Source organism: Culex quinquefasciatus, chromosome 3, assembly GCF_015732765.1.
Source record: "Culex quinquefasciatus strain JHB chromosome 3, VPISU_Cqui_1.0_pri_paternal, whole genome shotgun sequence".
In the NCBI taxonomy this organism is placed as follows: Eukaryota; Metazoa; Arthropoda; class Insecta; order Diptera; family Culicidae; genus Culex; species Culex quinquefasciatus.
In genome coordinates this window covers 43,305,957-43,326,428 of record NC_051863.1, presented here as the reverse complement: position 1 = coordinate 43,326,428, position 20,472 = coordinate 43,305,957, and the positions used below count along the sequence as shown (strand labels likewise).

Sequence of the window (20,472 nt, the reverse complement as noted above, 5' to 3'; positions counted from 1 at the left end):
TTGAGGATAATGTGAAACACAAAATGACTTATTGACATCAACAATGAAATAGCTATAAAGAGGATATGAAAATTGAAAATTTTGAAAAGGGTTTTCTCTATATTAATTAATAATACAATTCAATTCAATGTATTTTATTAGTAAATAATCAATTAACAATTCCGTATTGAGTAGTGCGGTGCCTGTGTGGACGAGTAGTCCTGTTTTTTTCGTGTTATTTTCCGTCTCTTTTATGTCGCTGTTCGAGTGCATGGGGTGATTGGTCATTATAATTAAATAATGGCATCAGTAGTGCGGTGCCTGTGTGGACGCGCAGTCCTGTTTTTTCGTGTTATTTTCCGTCTCTTTTATGTCGCTGTTCGAGTGCATGGGGTGATTGGTCATTATAATTAAATAATGGCATCAGTAGTGCGGTGCCTGTGTGGACGAGTAGTCCTGTTTTTTCGTGTTATTTTCCGTCTCTTTTATGTCGCTGTTCGAGTGCATGGGGTGATTGGTCATTATAATTAAATAATGGCATCAGTAGTGCGGTGCCTGTGTGGACGAGTAGTCCTGTTTTTTCGTGTTATTTTCCGTCTCTTTTGTGTCGCTGTTCGAGTGCATGGGGTGATTGGTCATTTTAATTAAATAATGGCATTAGTAGTGCGGTGCCTGTGTGGACGCGCAGTCCTGTTTTTTTTCGTGTTATTTTCCGTCTCTTTTGTGTCGCTATTTGTGTACATGGGGTGATTGGATTTCTTCTTCTTCTTTTTTCATTTATTTTTTGTTCGCGCGTTCGTTGGCCGATGAGTTTTATTTTTGTTCTCTTTATATAGTTTTCGATACAAACGATCCGATTTTTGTTTTTTGAGACAAGCAAGTCGTATTGCTGGATTAAGTCCTTTCCATATCATCGAGGATCGGAAGGCACGTCGACGGATATGTTTTAAGGCTTATGATATAAAATAATTTTAATGAATGAAGCCCTTCCTACATCACCGTTGATCGGAAGGCACGCCGACGGAGAATTTCTGGAGAATCGCGGTCGAATTAATACTATATTTAAATCCCTAGATAGGTATCTTTCCGCAGCCGGCTGCCTAAGATTTTAAAATTTCAACCCATAAACAAATTGCTCATGGTCGCATCACCTACCACAGTGAATCCTGACCTCATACCCATCTTACTAACCCCTCAAAACTCATGTGATACTTTGTCGGAGACGCAGTCGATTTGGCGGTCCCATCACTCAAGTATCGGCTAACATTCCCATCCACTTCCCCGTGTCTTACCACTGGTCGTGGCCGGCGTCGGTATTGATCAGCACGATAGGGACCTTTGAAAATTGCGAAGGGGTGATGATTGGTTCCTACTTTTCATCTGTGGTCCACGGAGCAATGTTTGGGGGTCCTGGTCAATAACGAAGTAGCAGCTACGGGTAGACACCAATGCTATGCTATGCTATGCTAAATAATCAATTAACAATTCCGTATTTCTTATAATCTAATAGAGTTTTTGAGTTCCTTTCAACTATGATTTGAACTATAATTCGTTTTGATGTAATTGGATATTCTAACAGTGAATTTGGCAAGAGAAGGAAAAATAAATTAATTATACAAAAATTAAAAAAAAAACTTTATATTTCATTTCTGGGATGTAACTGCTAAGTATGCTTTAAGGTAAATTTTGGGATCCACATATTTTGGGCTTCTCTCAATTATAGTTAACGTACGACAAGTGAACAGCCAATGTTCTGAACCATTTCGAATTTTTCAAATGTTTTTCTGATTAATTTATAACATTTTGCTTCGATTTTTATAAGTATAAAATTTCCCGGGACTCTCGACCAAATTTCCCGGGAATCGAGAGGTCCAAAAATGGTCGATTTCCCGGGATTTTTTTCCCGAGAATTCCCGCTCGTCACCTTCTATGCGAGACCATTTCTCACCTTTTTGTTGGCACACACAGTGACACACGCGAGAATGCCCTAAATAATGAATATCGCTAAAATAAACTTTTCACTTTCGCTTACTTTTCCACGGCGCTTTCGATACAAAACTGCCCCCAACTTTCGGCAACATGTTCTTTTGCACATTAGTTAGTCACTCACTTGAAAAATAATCCCGAAAGATGTAAATAATTAGCAAGCGTCATCAATAAAACAAACGCGCCAAGTCTTTTGACGTTTAAATTTTGACAACCCATTCTAGTCGAAGGCTGAAGAAAACCGAGCGAGAAGCGAAGGCAAATAAAGAACAAAGGGTGGCCACCAACACCACGAGCAGCGCCTGTTGGATTGAGCCAGTGATGCCAGGAAATTTTCTCTATAAATTCCACTTTTCGTGAGTGTTCGCTTAAAATTTCATTACAATTGGCAGCACTAGGGGAGATGGGGGTAAGACGGCCACCCGTGTGGGGTAAGACGGTCAGTGATAGTCAGCTTAATAACTTTGCTAAATCTACCCATATACCTACATGATTGGTTGAACAGACTTCTCTGAATATCATTACTATTTTGGTTGAAAAAATCTAGTTTCAAAAGCGAAGAAAAATGCTGTTTCAAATATTTCATATTTTGGCTCAGTGAATTTCATACTATTGCGTTACTTTTTTACTACAATACAAACACAATTTGAGGCAAAATAATTAGTTTTTGTATTTCGATTAGAATAAGTAAATCAAAATTATGTAAACAATATTAAATTAGCGATTTTTATGAAAAGTTTGATAGGATTTCATACTAATCAATGAGTTTTGCTATATCACAGTAAAGAATGTTGTCGACACGGTAGTTAACAGCATTTTGATTAAAAATGAATAGTTTTATTGAAAATGCTTTTCCTTATCTACAAATATGTCTCAATAGTCAGAAAACTGTCCTATATCAAAGCAAAGCCTATATCAAATCAAATTTACAAATTACGGGTGGCCGTCTTCCCCGCGGAGGAGGTGGCCGTCTTGCCCCCAAATAAATTATTTTTTTAAACATTTTTTTGCAAATAGTTCATCGCATTTTTTAAACTTTTCCGAGGGACATAATCTAGTGAAAACTTCAATTTAACATGAAACAATATTTGAAGACAGGAAAACATATTGTTTTTTAACAAAAATGCCTAAGTTGTAATTCATGAAAATTAGGGGAACTATACCCTTTCTCAGCCTATTTCTATTATCGGCCTATCAGCACTTTGATCATGAATTACAGTTCAAATAAAGTGTTTTTGACAGCTCCAAAGTAATAAATGACTCAAATAAAAGTGAGCAAGCAACTAATCATTGTTGATACATCTGAAAATGTTGATTTAAGAGCGGAAAACGGCAAAAGTGATGAGAATTGGTCAAACGGCTTAGTGTGATTAAAATGGGTATATTTCCCCTACATCCAGTTTCAAGTTCAAAAATTATTTGTTTCTTTTGAGCTATTTTTATACTATTTTAAACAATATGTTTGGCAAAGATGACTCCATATGCATTATTTAGCATGATGAACAGTATTGCTAAACATATTAGTAATATTCATTAATATACATATTAAAACAGTGGGGTGGCCGTCTTACCCCCAGCTCCCCTAAGCAGACCCAAAAGAGGGCTGAAGAAAAAAAAGAACTAAGCTGAAAATAGGAAAATCGGCGTTGCCCAATGCACTCGACTGATTGGAATGCATTTGGAATTTTTTTTTAATGCTTGTAAAAGGAATAGAACAACTTTTAGCAAAAGTGAAAATAAACAGAAATGTTCACAAAAAGTTTCTCTACTCGTTGGTGTACTTGGTTTTAGTCAATTTTAAGGAACACTCCAGATTATCCAAACACGACCGCTTAGAGTGCCCATATTTGGCCAAAATGCTAGCTTTATATGTCCATACAGCCCCTAAAAATATCAATATCAATCACTTTTTTTTCTCTCCTTTTACTTAATATTAATTGAAATAATTTGGAAAAATATAAAGAAAATTGGTCCATCAGAGATTTAACCTCCGATCTTTTTATTGATTTGCAGACATGCCATCGTCCTCGTCGCGACCCGCCGCCGCCATCGCTCCGATCGTTCCAGTGGCCTCACTGTCCAGCCTATCCAGCCAGCTGGGAAGTGGCGTCGAGCACAGCCCACCAGTCGTAAGTACCACACAATCACAGCCCATCTTCTAAACTTCCCGCGGCTTCATCAACTAGCAGCGTTCCTTTATTGGCGCTGATTGATGGTGGAAAATTGCTCCCTTTTCGCTCACTTGACACTGATTTTGATGAGGTCACGCGCACGTTTCGTGCACGTGATGCAGTCACGAACCACACGTGGCGAACTTTCGCAAAAAAAATGCAACGCAATTTTGCGCTAATCGGGGCTTGATAAAGCGAGTTAAGATTAGAAATTGTAAGAATTTCACGCTATCAGAGGAAACGTAAAATTGATAACGAACGTCTGTGTCGGGAGTTTTCTGGCAAGGTGTTTTCGACTTTGCACGGTGCGTTGAAAAAAAAAGGAAAACATCTCGTGTCGGACCATACCTGGCCTTGGCGGTTCCCGAATTACGTCATGTGTTTGCTTTTGGTTGTTTTGCTGCTTGTGATAAGAATGGAAAGAGGATGTTCTGGCAAACATTTCGAGAGCTGGTGCTAATTGGTCTTACCTTGTGAAGATTTAAAAATATTGTTGAGAAGTCAGAATCCACAAAAGTTTCCATTTCTGCCAATATTTAAAAAAATAAAAAAAAAATAAAATAAAATTTAAATAAGATATTTCTCACTCAAGAAGAAGAAATCAAAAAGCAACACATTAACCCACTTCAACAATGTTGCAAATGTTTAAATATATAACAACTAAATTGCTTGAAGAAGCCACGACAAACTTTCGTGCAATTCGACCAGAAATAATGACTGACGATGGCAGCGCCGGTTTGTTGTTTTCCCTTTTCTACTTAACTACATGTTTTTGTGTATATCACTTTCACCTCGTGGCTCGCGCTGTTCGTTCTTCGAAAAGTATTTGCTGTTAGCCAGCTGCATACAAACAGACGAGAGTTATTTAACGGTTTTATTTTCTAACCGACTTGCTTAACCCTTGACACTTTCTACTGACCAAAAATTGTCAAAAGCATGGTTCAATTTTTGAATGGGTAAAAAGAATTTATTTGGCAGCCCTGTCGAATAACATTGCATCTTTACCTATTTTTTGGTCCATACAGAAAAAAATACAGATTTTTGTAATTTCGATGAAATTTGGGGCCAGATAATCTATATTTCAACGGCTTTTCGAGGAGCTGTCATAAGTTGATGAAACTTAATACCATAAAGGATTTTTAAACGATAATCTGGTTTTTATAATGAACATTTCTATGAACCATAAATTTGGTTTTGGTATATTTAAGACAGTTTGTTAACAGTTAAAAATAATCATAGTAATACAACTTCTGGAGTCGTGACTAACATTACAAAAGGGCCAAACATTCAATTTTATGCCCACTTAAAAGGTTTTTCGCAAAAAAAAATTATAAATTATAATAAACAAATTGTGAAAAATTGTAAAAAAAATAGATTTTTTTTTCTAAATAGTCTCAAACAATACCTACAACTTTGCCGAAGACACCAAATTCATCAGAAAATTCAATCAAAATTTACATATTTTCGAACATTTGCGTACCATTTTTGTATGAACAGCTGCCAAAATTGAATGGAGACTTGAATAGGTGAACCAATTACACTTCTTTGGTCCTAGAGAAGGCACCCCGCAAAGTTTGAATAAATAAAAAAATACAAAAAAAAATTGAAATTTACCGATTTTATTGAGAACTGCTCATCGGGGAATGTGGACAGATTTTAAGTGCCATCAGATGAAATCAATTTAAAATGCATTTTCAATTTACGTTTAAAATCATGTTTAATCATGTTTGGGTTTATTTAAAAAAAAATCAAATCTTTGAAAATTTTCGATGTGCCGAAAAAAAATGTTCGCTAATTTTTTTGTTTCTCAAATTTTTCATTTTTGATAACTAATGATTACAAAACAACTGAACTAATTAAAATGCATTTCAAAACATTTTTTTTCATTTAAATATTGAAAAAAATGACATGTTATTTTTTGTTTTGCTTTATGGCTTTACTGTGTGATAAATTTGCATGTATTCTTCACTAGAGCAGTTCTCTCAGATTTCGGTCATTCGATTTTTTTTTTGTATTTTTTAATCCGACTGAAACTTTCTTGGTGCCTTCAGTATGCCCAAAGAAGCCATTTTGCATCATTACTTTGTCCATATAATTGTCCATACAAATTTGGCAGCTGGCCATACCAAAATGATGCATGAAAATTCAAAAATCTGTATCTTTTGAAGGAATTTTTTGATCGATTTGGTGTCTTCGGCAAAGTTGTTGTTATGGATATTGACTACACTGCAAAAAAATGATACACGGTAAAAAAAATGGTGATTTTTTTAAATCTTTGAGCGAGTTATGAATTTTTGAATCAATACTGATTTTTTCAAAAAAATAAAAAAATTGGTCGCAAAAATTTTCAACTTCATTTTTTGATGTAAAATCAATTTTTTCGAAGTTTTTAATTTTTTTTTAATTAGTGCACATAAGGCTTTCTAGTCAGAAATTTACCAACACATTCAAAGTATGTTTACATGACAGCTGGACGTTTGATTGCATCAGGTTTCCTATCTTTTTCTAGCAAAAAAAAATTGTCAGGCGACTTCTAGCTGGGTTTTTTGACTGACTGCCCGATATGTCAGCCAACATACTTCGCAGGGCTGTGACAGCTACAGCTCGATCTTTGTTTGCATCAGGACACTGTGACGAGGAGTTCGTCATTTTTGAGTAAAATTATATTTTTTTCACTGGGCCTAGAAAGCCTTATATTTGGCTGAGAAAATTCTCTATATTTTGCTTCTTTGAACTTTGTTGATACGACCCTTAGTTGCTGAGATATTGCCATGCAGGGGTTTCAAAACAGGATAAAATGATGTTTTCTAAGTCTCACCCAAACAACACACCATTTTCTAATGTCGATATCTCAGCAGCTTATGGTCCGATTTTCAATGTTAAAATATGAAACATTCGTGAAATTTTCCGATCTTTTCGAAAACAATATTTTCATTTTTTTAAACCAAGACAAACATTTTAAAAGGGCGTAATATTGAATGTTTGGCCCTTTTGAAATGTTAGTCTTGGTTTAAAATATTTTGATCGTAACAACAAAATTTAAAAATGCAAAACATAGAGAATTTTCTCAGCTTTCATTTTTTTTCAAAAGTGAGCAAACATTTGCACTGATTTAAAAAAATGAAAAACTGCGATTATTTTCAAAAAAGTCACCTAAAAATGGATTTAACTTGAAAACGGTGCACTTTATCAAAATTTCAATAAGGTACTTTTTGATTGTAAATTTGATTTTACATCGAATAATGAAGTTGAAAAATTTTTGCGACCGATATTTCGATTTTTTTGAAAAAATCAGTATTGATTAAAAATGTCATAACTCGCTCAAAGATTTTTTGCACAACCTGGAAATTTCTGAAAAGTTGGCATTTGATGTCCTCTAAAACATATAAAAAAATAAAAAAAAATTAAAATTAAGTTTTAGTGACAAAAAGTTAAATAAAAAATCATCATTTTTTTTACCGTGTATCATTTTTTTCAGTATAGTCCATATCCATACCTACAACTTTGCCGAAGACACCAAATCGATCAAAAATTTCCTTCAAAAGAAACAGATTTTTGAATTTTCATACATTATTTTTGTATGGCCAGCTGCCAAATTTGTATGGAAAATTATATGGACAAACTAATGTTGCAAAATGGCTTCTTTGGGCATAACGAAGGCTCCAAAAAAGTTTCAGTTGGATTAAAAAATACAAAAATTAAAATTGAAGAAAAAATACCGATTTTGTAGAGAATGGCTCACTAGTTATCAGAATTTTTCGAAAAACTTTTAAGAAAAAGCGATGATTTTGTGATGAAACTTTAAAAAAAAAGTTCCAAATGAAATAATAATCCCTCCGGGTTATTGCAGATTTGCAAAAATAAAAATTCAATTTGAATGAATAACTCTGATGAGGGTTATCGGGTGAAAATTTCTGCATAGCAAATTAAGAATGCACTGCGCTGTTTTCAGTAGGTCACATAATGTCAGTGTTTTCAAAACAACCAAACACTACACTCTCTTTTAGCCGGTGTGACAACTCGCGACCGGAATTCGGAGTTAAGTAAGAGACCGATAGCGCGACTTAATCCGTATCGCGAAATCCCGACTCTGATTAGCACCTGATATCTCAAGGGTGGTGCAACGATTCTACGATGACGTTGATTGACATTTTTTTCTAAATGTTGTTGCACCTTAACTTGCGATGATGTGTCAGCACAGCGCTCGTCCGATGCCACATCGCCAAAGTCGTACCTTAAGATACCGCACCAATGCTACTGACTGGCTGGCTGGTAGCGCTTCAAGGTTGTATAGCTAAAAATAAGCGAACCATGCAAATTGTTGTGTGTCTGAGTTAGACAAAAGATAGACATTTAGAATGTGGGTGGTTGCACTGTGAAAATTGCTAAAAATGTGATAAAAACATGTGAGTCTAATTTAAAATATACATCAAATCAAGTTTAAATCTACAAAAAGTTACCCAAACAATTTTACAACAAAAATCAAATTTCAACTGTGCCAAACGATACGAGCCACACAAAAAAAAAATCAGTCACGAAAGAAGACTAGAAAGAACCGGATTACGCAAGCACGTTTATTTAGTCGCCTGCGTGCAAAGAACACGTGATATTTCCACCAAAAAAAATGAACAAAAAAACGACTCTGAGAGTATTTAGACACCAACACAGCCGCAGTAGGCGGTTCCGGCTCTGTTTCTTGTTCTTCACATTTGCGTTCGTTTTTTTCGGATTGTAGCAGCTCTTGCTAAGTGGTTAGATAAGAACGGAGCGTACGCACGATCACATGTGTGAATGGGTTATTACGTAGAATTAGCGGGGAATTTTGTAAAGGAAAGATCTTTTTTTCCTGTTGTATTGCCTACAATTGTATAGCAATTCCCCACGAAAACAGCATGATTCGAAAAAAAAGTTCTCCGATCACGCTCAAAATTTTTCTAGGGGTTCCTTGGCCAAAATAATTAGAAAAAATAGTATTTTTTTGTTTGGCCATTAGGGTGACCTACGCCGTGTTAGGGTGGTCCGAAAAATGGCAATTTTCGTCATTTTTCGCAAAAACCACATTTTTCCAAAAATCATAACTCCGCGCCATTTCATCCGATTTTAGCTGTCTTAGACGCAAAAGAAAGGTGATTAGTTTGGCTATTTGAGAAAAATAGTAAGAAGTTTCAAAAATCTAGCTTAACATTTGAAAAGGTCGTATGAAAACTTAAAATGCTGTTTTGAGGGTCTCGGGACCAGAGAGCCTATGTCTGAAAATATGTTTATCGGATTCCTCGGAAAATTTCACATAACATATCAAAAAATGGTGAAGTTATGTTTTCGATACTGTGAGATACGATTTTTTGAAAATAAAAACTGGGTTTTTCGACGCACCACGCGCAGAAATGGGAAAATGACGAAAACGGGGGAAAAAATGACTTTTTTCACTAAAACTGCAATAACTTGAACATTTCAGCGATGACCTATACATGTTAGGGTACCACAATTTTCGTAATTGAAACACGCAACTTTTCAGCTCTTTCTTTTAAAACATGTTTTGGAACACTTTCATTTCTTGTATATATAAATAAAAGCATTTTCTAGTTGATAATAGATGTGTTTATGTTGTTTTTTGAAAGACATTTTGCTAAATGGGAAAATAACTAGCTCTTTCTCAATTTAATTTTAGAATAAAATGTTACTTAATCCACCATTAGGTGGTTGGTGCCTTCCTCACATTTAGAGTGTAATGCTAGGTAATATCTGAGATCCGGCCTCCAAAAAGTTCATAAATAACACTTAAGTGCTTATAACTTTTGATAGGTTTGTCAGATCTTCAATCTTTTGAACTCGTTGAAAAGGTCTTTCGAATACCTTTCTAAAAATGTATAACATGACGAGGGTTCTTACAAAAACCCCCCGTTTTGCAATCTTCCGGACTATTGCTAAAATGTTTTTTAGCATAACTTTTGAAGTACTCAACTAAACTTTATAATTTTCAATAGCGACCCCAAGACGGATCGAATGAGACCAAAACGGCCCAAATCGGGTCAGCCAGTGCCGAGATAACTCAGTGCATATTTTTTTGATCAACATTCCACTACACACACAGACATTTGCTCAAAATTTGATTCTGAGTCGATATGTATACATGAAGGTGGGTCTAGGAGGTCAAATTAAGAATTTCGTTTTTCGAGTGATTTTATAACCTTTCCTCAGTAAGGTGAGGAAGGCAAAAATATTGAAAAAAAAATTGTACGCCAAAAATTTAAATGATAATGGTGCCATTTTATAGCAAAAAATTGAAAAAGTGACTGTAAAAACATGAACAAATTAGATAGGCAAAATGTAATAATAGGAGGTGGTAGAATATCCTGTCAAAAACAAACCAAATGGCCAAATCCTACCAAAAACAAACATGAACTAAGCAAGATAAATGCAAATTAAAATACTAAAAATGAAATAAGAAAAAAAATGAAACAAGAGAAGTTTTTCGTAGAATAAAAGTTGCTCAAATTGACTTTCTGAACATGGGAAAAAATAAAAAAATTCAAATATTTGGGCAGTAGACGGTTAAAAAAATCTTTGGGTCTTAATTTTTCATTGACGACAACTCGACAACTTTTGGCTTGTTTTTCAAATTTGAAAAATGAAATCTTTTGGAAATTTTACCATTTAAAAGAATATTAAAAAATGAAATCTCTGTAAAATTTTACAATTTTAAAAAACTTTAAAAAGGAAATTTTACAATCATAAAAAAATCTAAAAAAATAAAACCTTTGTGAAATATTACAATCCTAAAACATCTTAAAAAAAGAAATTTTACAATTTTACATTTTTTTTGCGTTAAAAAGGCTCAAAATTTGTGTCTTAGCCCTTCTAAAATGTTAAGCAGGTATTAAATTTTTTTTTCGTATTTGGCGGTTTGCCAAACTCGCAAACAAAGCAAACTGTCTGCAGGCTAAACATTTCTGCAAACAAATGCAGGCAAACTGTCAAAAAGTGCGAGTTTGTTTATTTGTCATAATCTAATACCAGCTTAAATGCTAAGTTAAATCCTCCCAAGCCTGAATTTCAAATTAAAATTAGTGGTTGCTGATGGGAAAGTTTTTGTGAGACCATATGAAAATTACAGGGAAGTTTTGAAAATTTTATTTTTTGAGAGATATATGACTGTTAGCTCTGAAAGCATATATGTTGATTTGATAGATTTTTGCTCTTAATTATTTTCAAATCATGTTTTCACGTAACAGTCTAGACTTAATACTTAATACTTCTATGAAATTGTCCGGCCCTTAAAAAGGCATTTAAAACGTTTTATATCCAAGAAAGCATTTAAAAAATCAAATATTAAAAGTAAAGATTTCCTAACCTTTGTGAAACTTTGGATGATGCTAAGTTGATCAATTTCACTATCCTTTTTTCAATGACCAGCCCAATTATGCACAGTTAACCGGACATACGATTCGTTGCTCAAAATAAAAACAACAACTTTCGTTTGAATGCGAGGATTACACTAACGTGGGAATTCCCAACTCGTTTATCATGATATTAGAGAACAACACATTGATGACTTCATTTGTTCAAATTTTCGATGGTTCGCTTCACTTTTCTACAAACTATTCAGGAGCAATCGCTTTTATTACTCCCTCCAACTCGTTATCTCATTCCACACACCGTGCAGTCCAAACTAGCAACGACTAGAAAACGAGCAGTGATAGTGTTGTGGTGGCCCGACTAATGCTAGTGCAAACACTAAATCGGGTTTGTACTTTGAACCCGCTCGCCTGACTCTGAATAGCTGCCGCGAGCAGCGCGACGCCGACGTCAACGTCAAGGTTCCCCTCCCAGTGAAACGCCAAAACGATCGTGGATGTGTATGACGCATCATCGGCATGACGGATTTCTCGGCGATTTCTCCCCCCGAAAGTGTAAAATATCCGCGCGCGCACACGAGTCAGCAGGTTCCAATACTGCCAAGTGTGACTCTACCAACACTAGGTTACGAAGTCACCAACGCAGATATTGGTGAAGGTTATGCAGGAATTCCATTGGAAGAGCTCGGTGACGTCACGTCGCACATGTCGACGACGACCGGTTCAGCGTCGTCGTCGCGCCCTGATGACGCGAATATCTCGCCGGTGGTGTGCTCTGTTGGATTATCTGTGGTTTCGAGCGCGGAGTTGACCTAATCGCGCGCGATCATCCGATGTGCATCAACCTGTAAATATAGCGCTGCAATTTTGCTGAAAAAAAAAAACAACAAGACCTGATGGGAAGAGGCTTGGCACGTACGAGCAGTGTGAGTGACCACATGAACGCCGACGAAAGCAAAAATGCACGAAAAATCAACCAACTCATTGCGCGATGCGATAACACACTCGTTCAGATTGGCAGACGACGCCAGCGCCACTAGCGGACAGCGCACGAACCTCGCCGCATGACGCATGACCAGCGTGGAAGTTTTGATGTGGTTTTTGGTTTGTGCGCGAGCGCGCGCATGTCCACGTCTTCTTCTTGCCGTTGATCTACACAGCGTTGAAAGCGCGCGTGAGTTCGCGGAAATCTCGCATTGCAAGAGAGCTGAAGAGCTGGGTGGCTTGGCAACAACCGATCGCGAGATCGGGAGAAAGGAATTTCTTCAAGTTGGTACTATTTTCTTGAAGTTGTTGCCAGAATTAGCATGCAACTTCACCTGGGCGATACAATAATGACTGACGTCATTACGGGCCATGAAGCCACGAAAGAAACGTGTAATTATGGCCATAACTTGAAACCACCTGTGTGAGTCGGTGAACTCTGCTGCCAGCTTGTAATTATTCCGGCGAAAAGCGGTCTTCGTCCGTACGGTTTGGCCCCGCAACGAGAGTTTCGCAAAGGTTCGTCAAAAGTACGACATGCCATCGCCGCTGGCGGTGGAACTCACGAAAGCCCCCTGCTAATGGGTTTGGTTGAAAGCAGAGCGATCGTGTTGAGGGGGAAAAGTCTTGGAGGTTCGAGATCAAACTCCACAACCACCGATGTCCAAACAATGGAAGAAAAAAGCACGACTTCACGACGGGCCGCGATCGCAAGGTCTTGGCCAGACCGCGCGATGACTTTTAAATGGGACAGCATGGTGTGGTCGCTGAGTTGGCAAACTGGAAAAACAACAACGTGGTGGTTTGGTTTTGAACGTGAACTTGCCCGACTCTCGACGCTTTCAGTCTGTAGTCTGGCTTGAGCAGGTTTGCGACGTCAACCGGATGAGGAATGTGCCGATCTCCTGGGGAAACAGGTTTCTCTGTTTCGATAAGCGCGGGAAAAAGTCTTCACCGGCGAGAGTCATGTGGTGTTGACTTTTGGAAATTGTGTTCTGAAAATTAAGACTTGAGGAGATGTGTTCCACTTCTGTTTGGCACTTGGGTGCTAATTGTTTGGCAATGCCCATTATCGTCGGTGTTGTTGTTTTCTTAGAAACTGTTAGATTTATCCGCAAAAGTGGTCTGCGTCACAAGACAAGTTAGCACCTGAAACAACAGTTAAGTGCAGTTGATTCAGCTCATGCGTGCTACCGTAAACAGGGGTGACTTTGATAGAAATTTGGTACAACAATTTTAACGGTCCAGTAACAAGTCAGCATTTGATGCATACATTACACACTTTAAATCGTGACTGTGGAGTTTGTGGAGCCCGTTATCTTTTTTTTGAGAGTTGGAGTCGGATTCGGAGTTGTAAAATCTCCAGGAGCAGGAGTCAGAGTTGAAGTTTCTATATTTCCAGATGCCGAAGTCGGAATCGCTTCAGAAAATACGTGAAATATTGCCCCCGATTTACGATTTTTTAAGAATCCCACAAATGAATACATCAATCTTAACCCTCTACAACCCAACCCCGCCTTTAGACGGGCTTCGATTTAAAAAATCGTCAAAAATCCATTTTTCAACCAATTTTTGATCTTTAAAGAGCATTGAAAAGAAGAACTCTTCAAATTATAGAAAATTAATGGGATCGAAGTTTTACTTGTTTTATGTGACTTTGCCAATGCTTTTAAAAATGTCATTTTTTTAGGTGTCAATTTTGGCTGTGTTTTTTACTAACATTTCCTTTATTTTAAGTTAAAAGAAGTATGCAGTAATTTTTCTAGTATCCCAGACTATGCGTCTACGCATTTTTTTACAATTTAAATGATAATAGTGCCTTTTTATATCAGAAAATGTGAAAAACAAGCAAAAAATTGAAATAGTAGCTATAAAAACATGAAAAAATAGATAGGTAAATATAACGATAGGAGGTGGTAGAATGGGCAAAGTACTACGAAAAACAAACATAAACTAAACAAGATAAATGCAAATTTAAGTACTAAAAATGAAACAAGAAAAACAAGAGAAGTAAAGTTTTTCGTAGAACAAAAGTTGCTCAAAATGACCTCCTAAACACGGAAAAAATAAAAAAAAATCGAAAAAAAAATTGGGCAGTAGTGGGTTAGATGTGTCCTAAATTAATTTAGAGTAAATTTTCGCAGCTTTTTGAAAAAAAAAAAAGAATAACAATCATACACTCTTGAGCAATTATTTTAAAAATTGAAAAAAATATATTATTTTAAAAAATCGATATAAAAGTGGCTATAACACACTAAAAACTTGAAAAAGAATCATAATGAGGAGTTAAAAACTTTTAAATTGCAATTTCGATTGAAAATCGTGCAAAAAAGTGCATGAAATTTTTTTTCAAAATAATTAAAGAGGTTTTTTAAAAGGTCCTGTAAGCTTAAGGTTTTATTTTGTGTATAGGACCTTTCAAATAAAACTCTAGAACTATTTTTAAATAATCGTATTTCATGCTTTTTTTTTGGCATGGTCTTTGATCAAATTAGAAATGAAAAGTATTTTTCTTTTTTAAGAGTGCACCATGTTCGAATCATAGCCATTTTTAGATCAACTTTAAAAATTGACCGAGCCACGTAGCCCAGTGGTAACGCTTCAGCCTCGTAAGCGGTAGATCGGGGTTCAAATCCCGGCTCGGACCAACACAACTGGCGATCTTTTCCCTTCTGGATTCGATTGCTTAGTAAAGGAAAGGTAGTGTATCGTCACAAACTGGACCTTGAATGATTTGTGGGTTACGCCTCACACACACCAAGCAAGTCGAGTGTGTTACCTTATGTGACACAACCTTGACCACTCAGAATTGTCGCACTCCAATCAGACGAAACACGCGGAGAAAGTCGTAATCAATAAACATCAGTTAGTTAGTTATTAAACCTCGTTTTAATCGTCGACTCCGGATTAAGTCCCCACATTGGTGACCCCGACGCCGCGAAAATAGTTTTTACCGTTGTTCGAACGCGCTCGCTCCGGTTATCCGAGAAAAATCGTTCCGACGTGGAACATAACCTCAAATGTCGACCGAAAACAACAACGCAGAAGTTGCTGCAGCAGTTTCAATCAAGTTGCCGGATTTCTGGAAGAATGACCCGATGATGTGGTTTGCCCAGGCCGAAGCGCAGTTTGCCTTGGGTAGGGTCGTAAACGACGAGACGAAATATTACCACATTATCGGGAAGGTGGACCAGACCGTCATTTGCCACATCTCGGATTTAGTGGTAGCTCCTCCAGCTACCAACAAGTATGCTGCCGTCAAAGAAAGGTTAATTTCCCGCTTCGTGCTCTCTGCGGAAACTCGGCTGGAGAGTAGCGTGGCTCACGGATATATGAAAAGACAAAAGTGTTCAATTCCAAACGCCTCGACCGGATTTTTGTAGCAATATGGCCCCAGAACATAGCCTGAAACTTTGAGCGCATTTGGTTAAGGTTTAGTACTTCCACCATTGACCTGAAGTTAGTATGGAACTTTTAAAGATTTACTATGGGAAATTTTCACTTTTAACCTCTTCTTAGATAAAGTTTCCCAAAACCCAATCAAATTTTCTTATTCTCAAGTTTCTTATAGGTTTTGATCCGGGGAACAACTTTGTAGAACATCGCAAAGCGCTAGGAATTGATCCTGAAAAGATACAGGATATTTTTTGGAGCTAGGATTTTTTTTTAACGTGCTCTAAAATTTTGCCTGTATCTTTCAGGGATTAATTCCTAGCGCTTTGTGATGTTCTACAAAGTTGTTCCCCGGATCGAAACCTATAAGAAACCACTACTTTGAGAAAAAATTATAGGGCATAGGAAAAAATACTCGAAGAAGAGTTAAAAAGTTGAAAATAAATAAATTAAATTTATTGAAATTTCTTTATAACTTCAGGTCAATGGTGGAAGTTCTAAACCTTAACCAAATGCGCTCAAAATTTCAGGCTATGTTTTGGGGCCATATTGCTACAAAATTCCGGTTGAGGCGTTCGAAATTGAACACTTTTGTCTTTTTCATATATCCGTGAGCCACGCTACTGGAGAGGTTGCTTGGTTCGTACGAACTGGGCGATTTGCGTCCTACGCATCTGCTGGCGAAGATGCGCGAGCTGGCAATCGGATTGAAAGTAGACGACAACCTGCTCAAAATGCTCTTCATTCAGCGGCTTCCGGTAAACGTTCGTCCAATCCTAAGCTGTCACGACGGAACATTGGACAAGTTGGCTGAAATGGCCGACAAGATGGTGGGGATTACGAGCTCTCTGTCGACGGCCGCCGTTGACGACGCAGCTGGACCAAGCGGCGCCTCCAGTCTTCAAGAACAGGTAGAGTTTCTGACCGCCGAAGTTCGTCGATTGACGACGTCTGAACGCACACGGAACCGATCGGCCTCTCGAGGCCGGTCCTCGTCGAAATCAAGAACCGGATCGCAGAAGGAAGTGTGCTGGTACCACCGTAAATACGGTCGAGATGCTCACCAGTGCCGTGAACCCTGTGCGTTCAATTCAAAAAACTAAGTTCTTCCCCACTGGAAACGGCGGAAGTGGGGGGAGAACACGAAAGCCGCCGACTGACCATCTACGATCCTGTGTCCAGCACCCGGTTCCTGATCGATACCGGGTCAGATGTCTCCATCATACCGGCAAGCAGACGAGATCGAGCAGAAGGTATTCCAACACAACAACTGCATGCCGCAAACGGAAGCCGTATCAAAACGTACGGATCGAGGTTCTTGACCACCAGTCTGGGTCTGCGACGTAGCTTCACTTGGCAGTTTCTCGTTGCGGAGGTGACGATGCCGATAATTGGAGCAGATTGGCTGGCACATTTTGGCATTATCGTGGACTTGCGGAATCGACGTTTGGTGGACGAGAAAACGGGGCTCAAATCGGTTGGTGGTGTGATGACAGTTGATCTGCACACCGTCACTGTCGTGGACGCCAAACACCCGTTCGGCGAAATGTTGCACGAGTTCCGTGAAGTGACACTCCCTTCGACGCTGCAGACTCAAACTCAACGGGAAGTAACGCATCATATTGTCACCAAAGGACCGCCGGTGGCTTCGAAGGCGCGGCGAATGCACCCAGAGAAGTTGAAGGCCGCCAAGGAGGAGTTCCGGACAATGTGCGACTTGGGAATCTGCCGTCCGTCAAGCAGCAGCTGGGCCAGCCCCCTGCACTGCGTTCCCAAGAAGAACGGCACGTGGCGGTTCGTGGGCGATTATCGCCGGTTGAATCAAGTGACTGTTCCTGACCGCTATCCGGTGCCCCACATACACGACCTGTTGAACTCCTTTGACGGTAAGTCTGTTTTTACGACGCTGGACTTGGAACGGGCTTACCATCAAATTCCAGTTGAAGAGAGCGACATACCCAAAACGGCAGTAATTACCCCATTCGGTCTTTTTGAGTTTACCCGGATGCAATTTGGTCTCTGCAACGCGAGCCAGACATTCCAACGTTACATGAACCAAATTTTCGGTGACTTGGACTTTGTTGTCGTCTTTATAGACGATATCTGCATCGCCTCTTCATCTGCGGAACAGCACCGCGCTCACCTGCGCGTAGTCTTCGAGAGGCTCCGAGAGCACAACTTGGTTATCAACGTCGAGAAGAGCTGCTTCGCCCAGCCCGAGGTGGAGTTCTTGGGGTACCTGATCAACTCGGCCGGTGTTCGACCGCTGCCTGCCCGTGTTGAAGCTATTTTGCAGTACGAGCGGCCAACTACGGTGAAGGACCTTCGCCGTTTCCTCGCCTTGTTGAATGGGTACAAGCGATTCATTCGGCGTGCAACGGACCTCCAAGCGAACCTGCGAAAGCTGATTCCGGACAATCGCAAGAACGACGGCCGGAAGTTGGAGTGGTCGGCAGACGCAGCAGCCAGTTTTGAAGAGTGCAAGCAATCGTTAGCTCAAGCCGCTTTACTTCACTATCCAGCAGCCAACAAACCGTTGGGGCTTATGATCGATGCTTCAAACACCGCTGCGGGAGCCGTTCTGCAGCAGCTTAGCGGAGGCGTTTGGGAACCTCTCGGGTTCTACTCGGAAAAGTTCTCCAAATCGCAGCAGAACTATTCGACCTTCGGACGTGAGCTGACTGCTATGAAGATGTCGGTGAAGTATTTCCGGCATTTCCTCGAGGGACGAAATTTCACCATTTTTACTGACCACCGGCCACTGACGTACGCTTTAGCAACGGATTCGAACTCTCGGCTGCCGCACGAGGAGCGGTACCTCCGCTTCATATCGGAGTTCACCAGGGACATTCGGCATGTAAGCGGCACAGACAACTACGTAGCCGATGCGTTGTCACGTGTAGCAAGTGTTTCTTCTCCAAGTTCGGTTGATTTTCAATCGATTGCCAAGGATCAAGCCGGGGACATTGAGCTACAACAACTGCTGAAGTCGACGACAACGTCTCTCAAGTTCGAATTAAGAACGTTGCCAGGGTGTTTGCAGCGGATGTATTGCGATACGTCACGGGGCAACCCAAGGCCTTTTGTCCCGAAAGCGCACCGCCTCGCAGTCATGAAGAACTTCCACGGAATCGCTCACACAGGGTCGAAGCCAACAAGGAAGCTGATAGCGGAACGTTTCGTGTGGCCGTCAATGAACAAGGAAATCAACGCATTTGTCCGTAACTGCCTGGATTGTCAACGCTCTAAGGTTACTCGCCACACTGTTGCTCCGTTCCGGGATTTCGAGTTGCCGAAAGCAAGGTTTCGGCACATCCACATCGACCTGTTTGGCCCTCTACCACCATCAAATGGTCACCGATATCTCTTGACCATCATCGACCGATTTTCCCGGTGGCCGGAAGCCATTCCTCTGGTGGACATGACTGCGGCGTCGGTGGCTGAGGCGCTGTATTCGACCTGGATTTCCCGTTTCGGTGTGCCCGAGGACGTGACCACGGATCAAGGGCGTCAATTCGAGTCCGACCTCTTTCGGGAGCTGACGCGCATTCTTGGAGTTCACCACATTAGGACTACCGCCTACCACCCGCAAGCAAATGGCATGGTTGAGCGGTTCCATAGAACTCTGAAGGCAGCGATCATGTGCGTGAATCCCAAGGACTGGTTCTACGAACTGCCGCTGATTCTCCTGGGTTTACGAACTGCCTACAGGGACGATCTACAATGTTCAGCAGCGGATATGGTGTACGGCCAAACTCTTCGTATTCCGGGAGAGTTCCTGGAAGCCCCTACGCAGAACATGGATCAAGCCGAATTCTCGAAAGTGCTCCACCGTTCGTTCGAAAAGGTCAAGCCGATTAAACCCGATCGCCATGGTACCCGGAAGTTCTTCGTGAGTCCGGAGTTGAAGGAGTGTACACATGTATTCGTACGTGTCGACACTGTGAAGCGTCCTCTACAGCATCCGTACGATGGACCGCACCGGGTGTTGCGTCGCGATGCCAAGTGGATGGATGTTCTAGTTGCCGGGAAGACGCAGCGGATTTCGATCGACCGGCTCAAGCCGGCATTTATGCTCAACCAGGAGTTGGACTATCCTGCGGATGATCACCGTACAAAAGTTACACCGTCGGGACATCGGGTCAGATTCCTGGTGTAACTGGGGGGGCCCTGTGGGTTACGCCTCACACACACCAAGCAAGTCGAGTGTGTTACCTTATGAGCAGTTCTCTACGGAATCGGTCTTTTTTCTTTAATTTTAATTTTTGTATTTTTTAATCCGGCTGAAACTTTTTTGGTGCCTTCGGTATGCCCAAAGAAGCCATTTTGCATCATTAGTTTGTCCATATAATTTTCCATACAAATTTGGCAGCTGTCCATACAAAAATGATATGTGAAAATTCAAAATCTGTATCTTTTGAAGGAATTTTTGATCGATTTGGTGTCTTCGGCAAAGTTGTAGGTATGGATATGGACTACACTGAAAAAAATTGATACACGGTAAAAAAATTTGGTGATTTTTAATTTAACTTTTTGTCACTAAAACTTGATTTGCAAAAAAACACTATTTTTAATTTTTTTCATTTTTTGATATGTTTTAGAGG

The 20,472-nt window shown here is 39.5% G+C and overlaps 1 protein-coding gene across 4 annotated transcripts in view; it reads left to right on the top strand.

The window, feature by feature from the left end:
• The window catches only part of LOC6052245 (choline-phosphate cytidylyltransferase B), a 70,857-nt gene that overhangs the window by 23,279 nt on the left and 27,106 nt on the right, over window positions 1–20,472 (top strand). For all 4 annotated transcript variants that reach the window (XM_038259087.1, XM_038259090.1, XM_038259088.1 and 1 more), the window contains one exon: window positions 3,979–4,094. In XM_038259087.1, coding sequence (XP_038115015.1) covers window positions 3,979–4,094 — 116 coding nt within the window. The remainder of the gene's footprint in view (window positions 1–3,978; window positions 4,095–20,472) is intronic.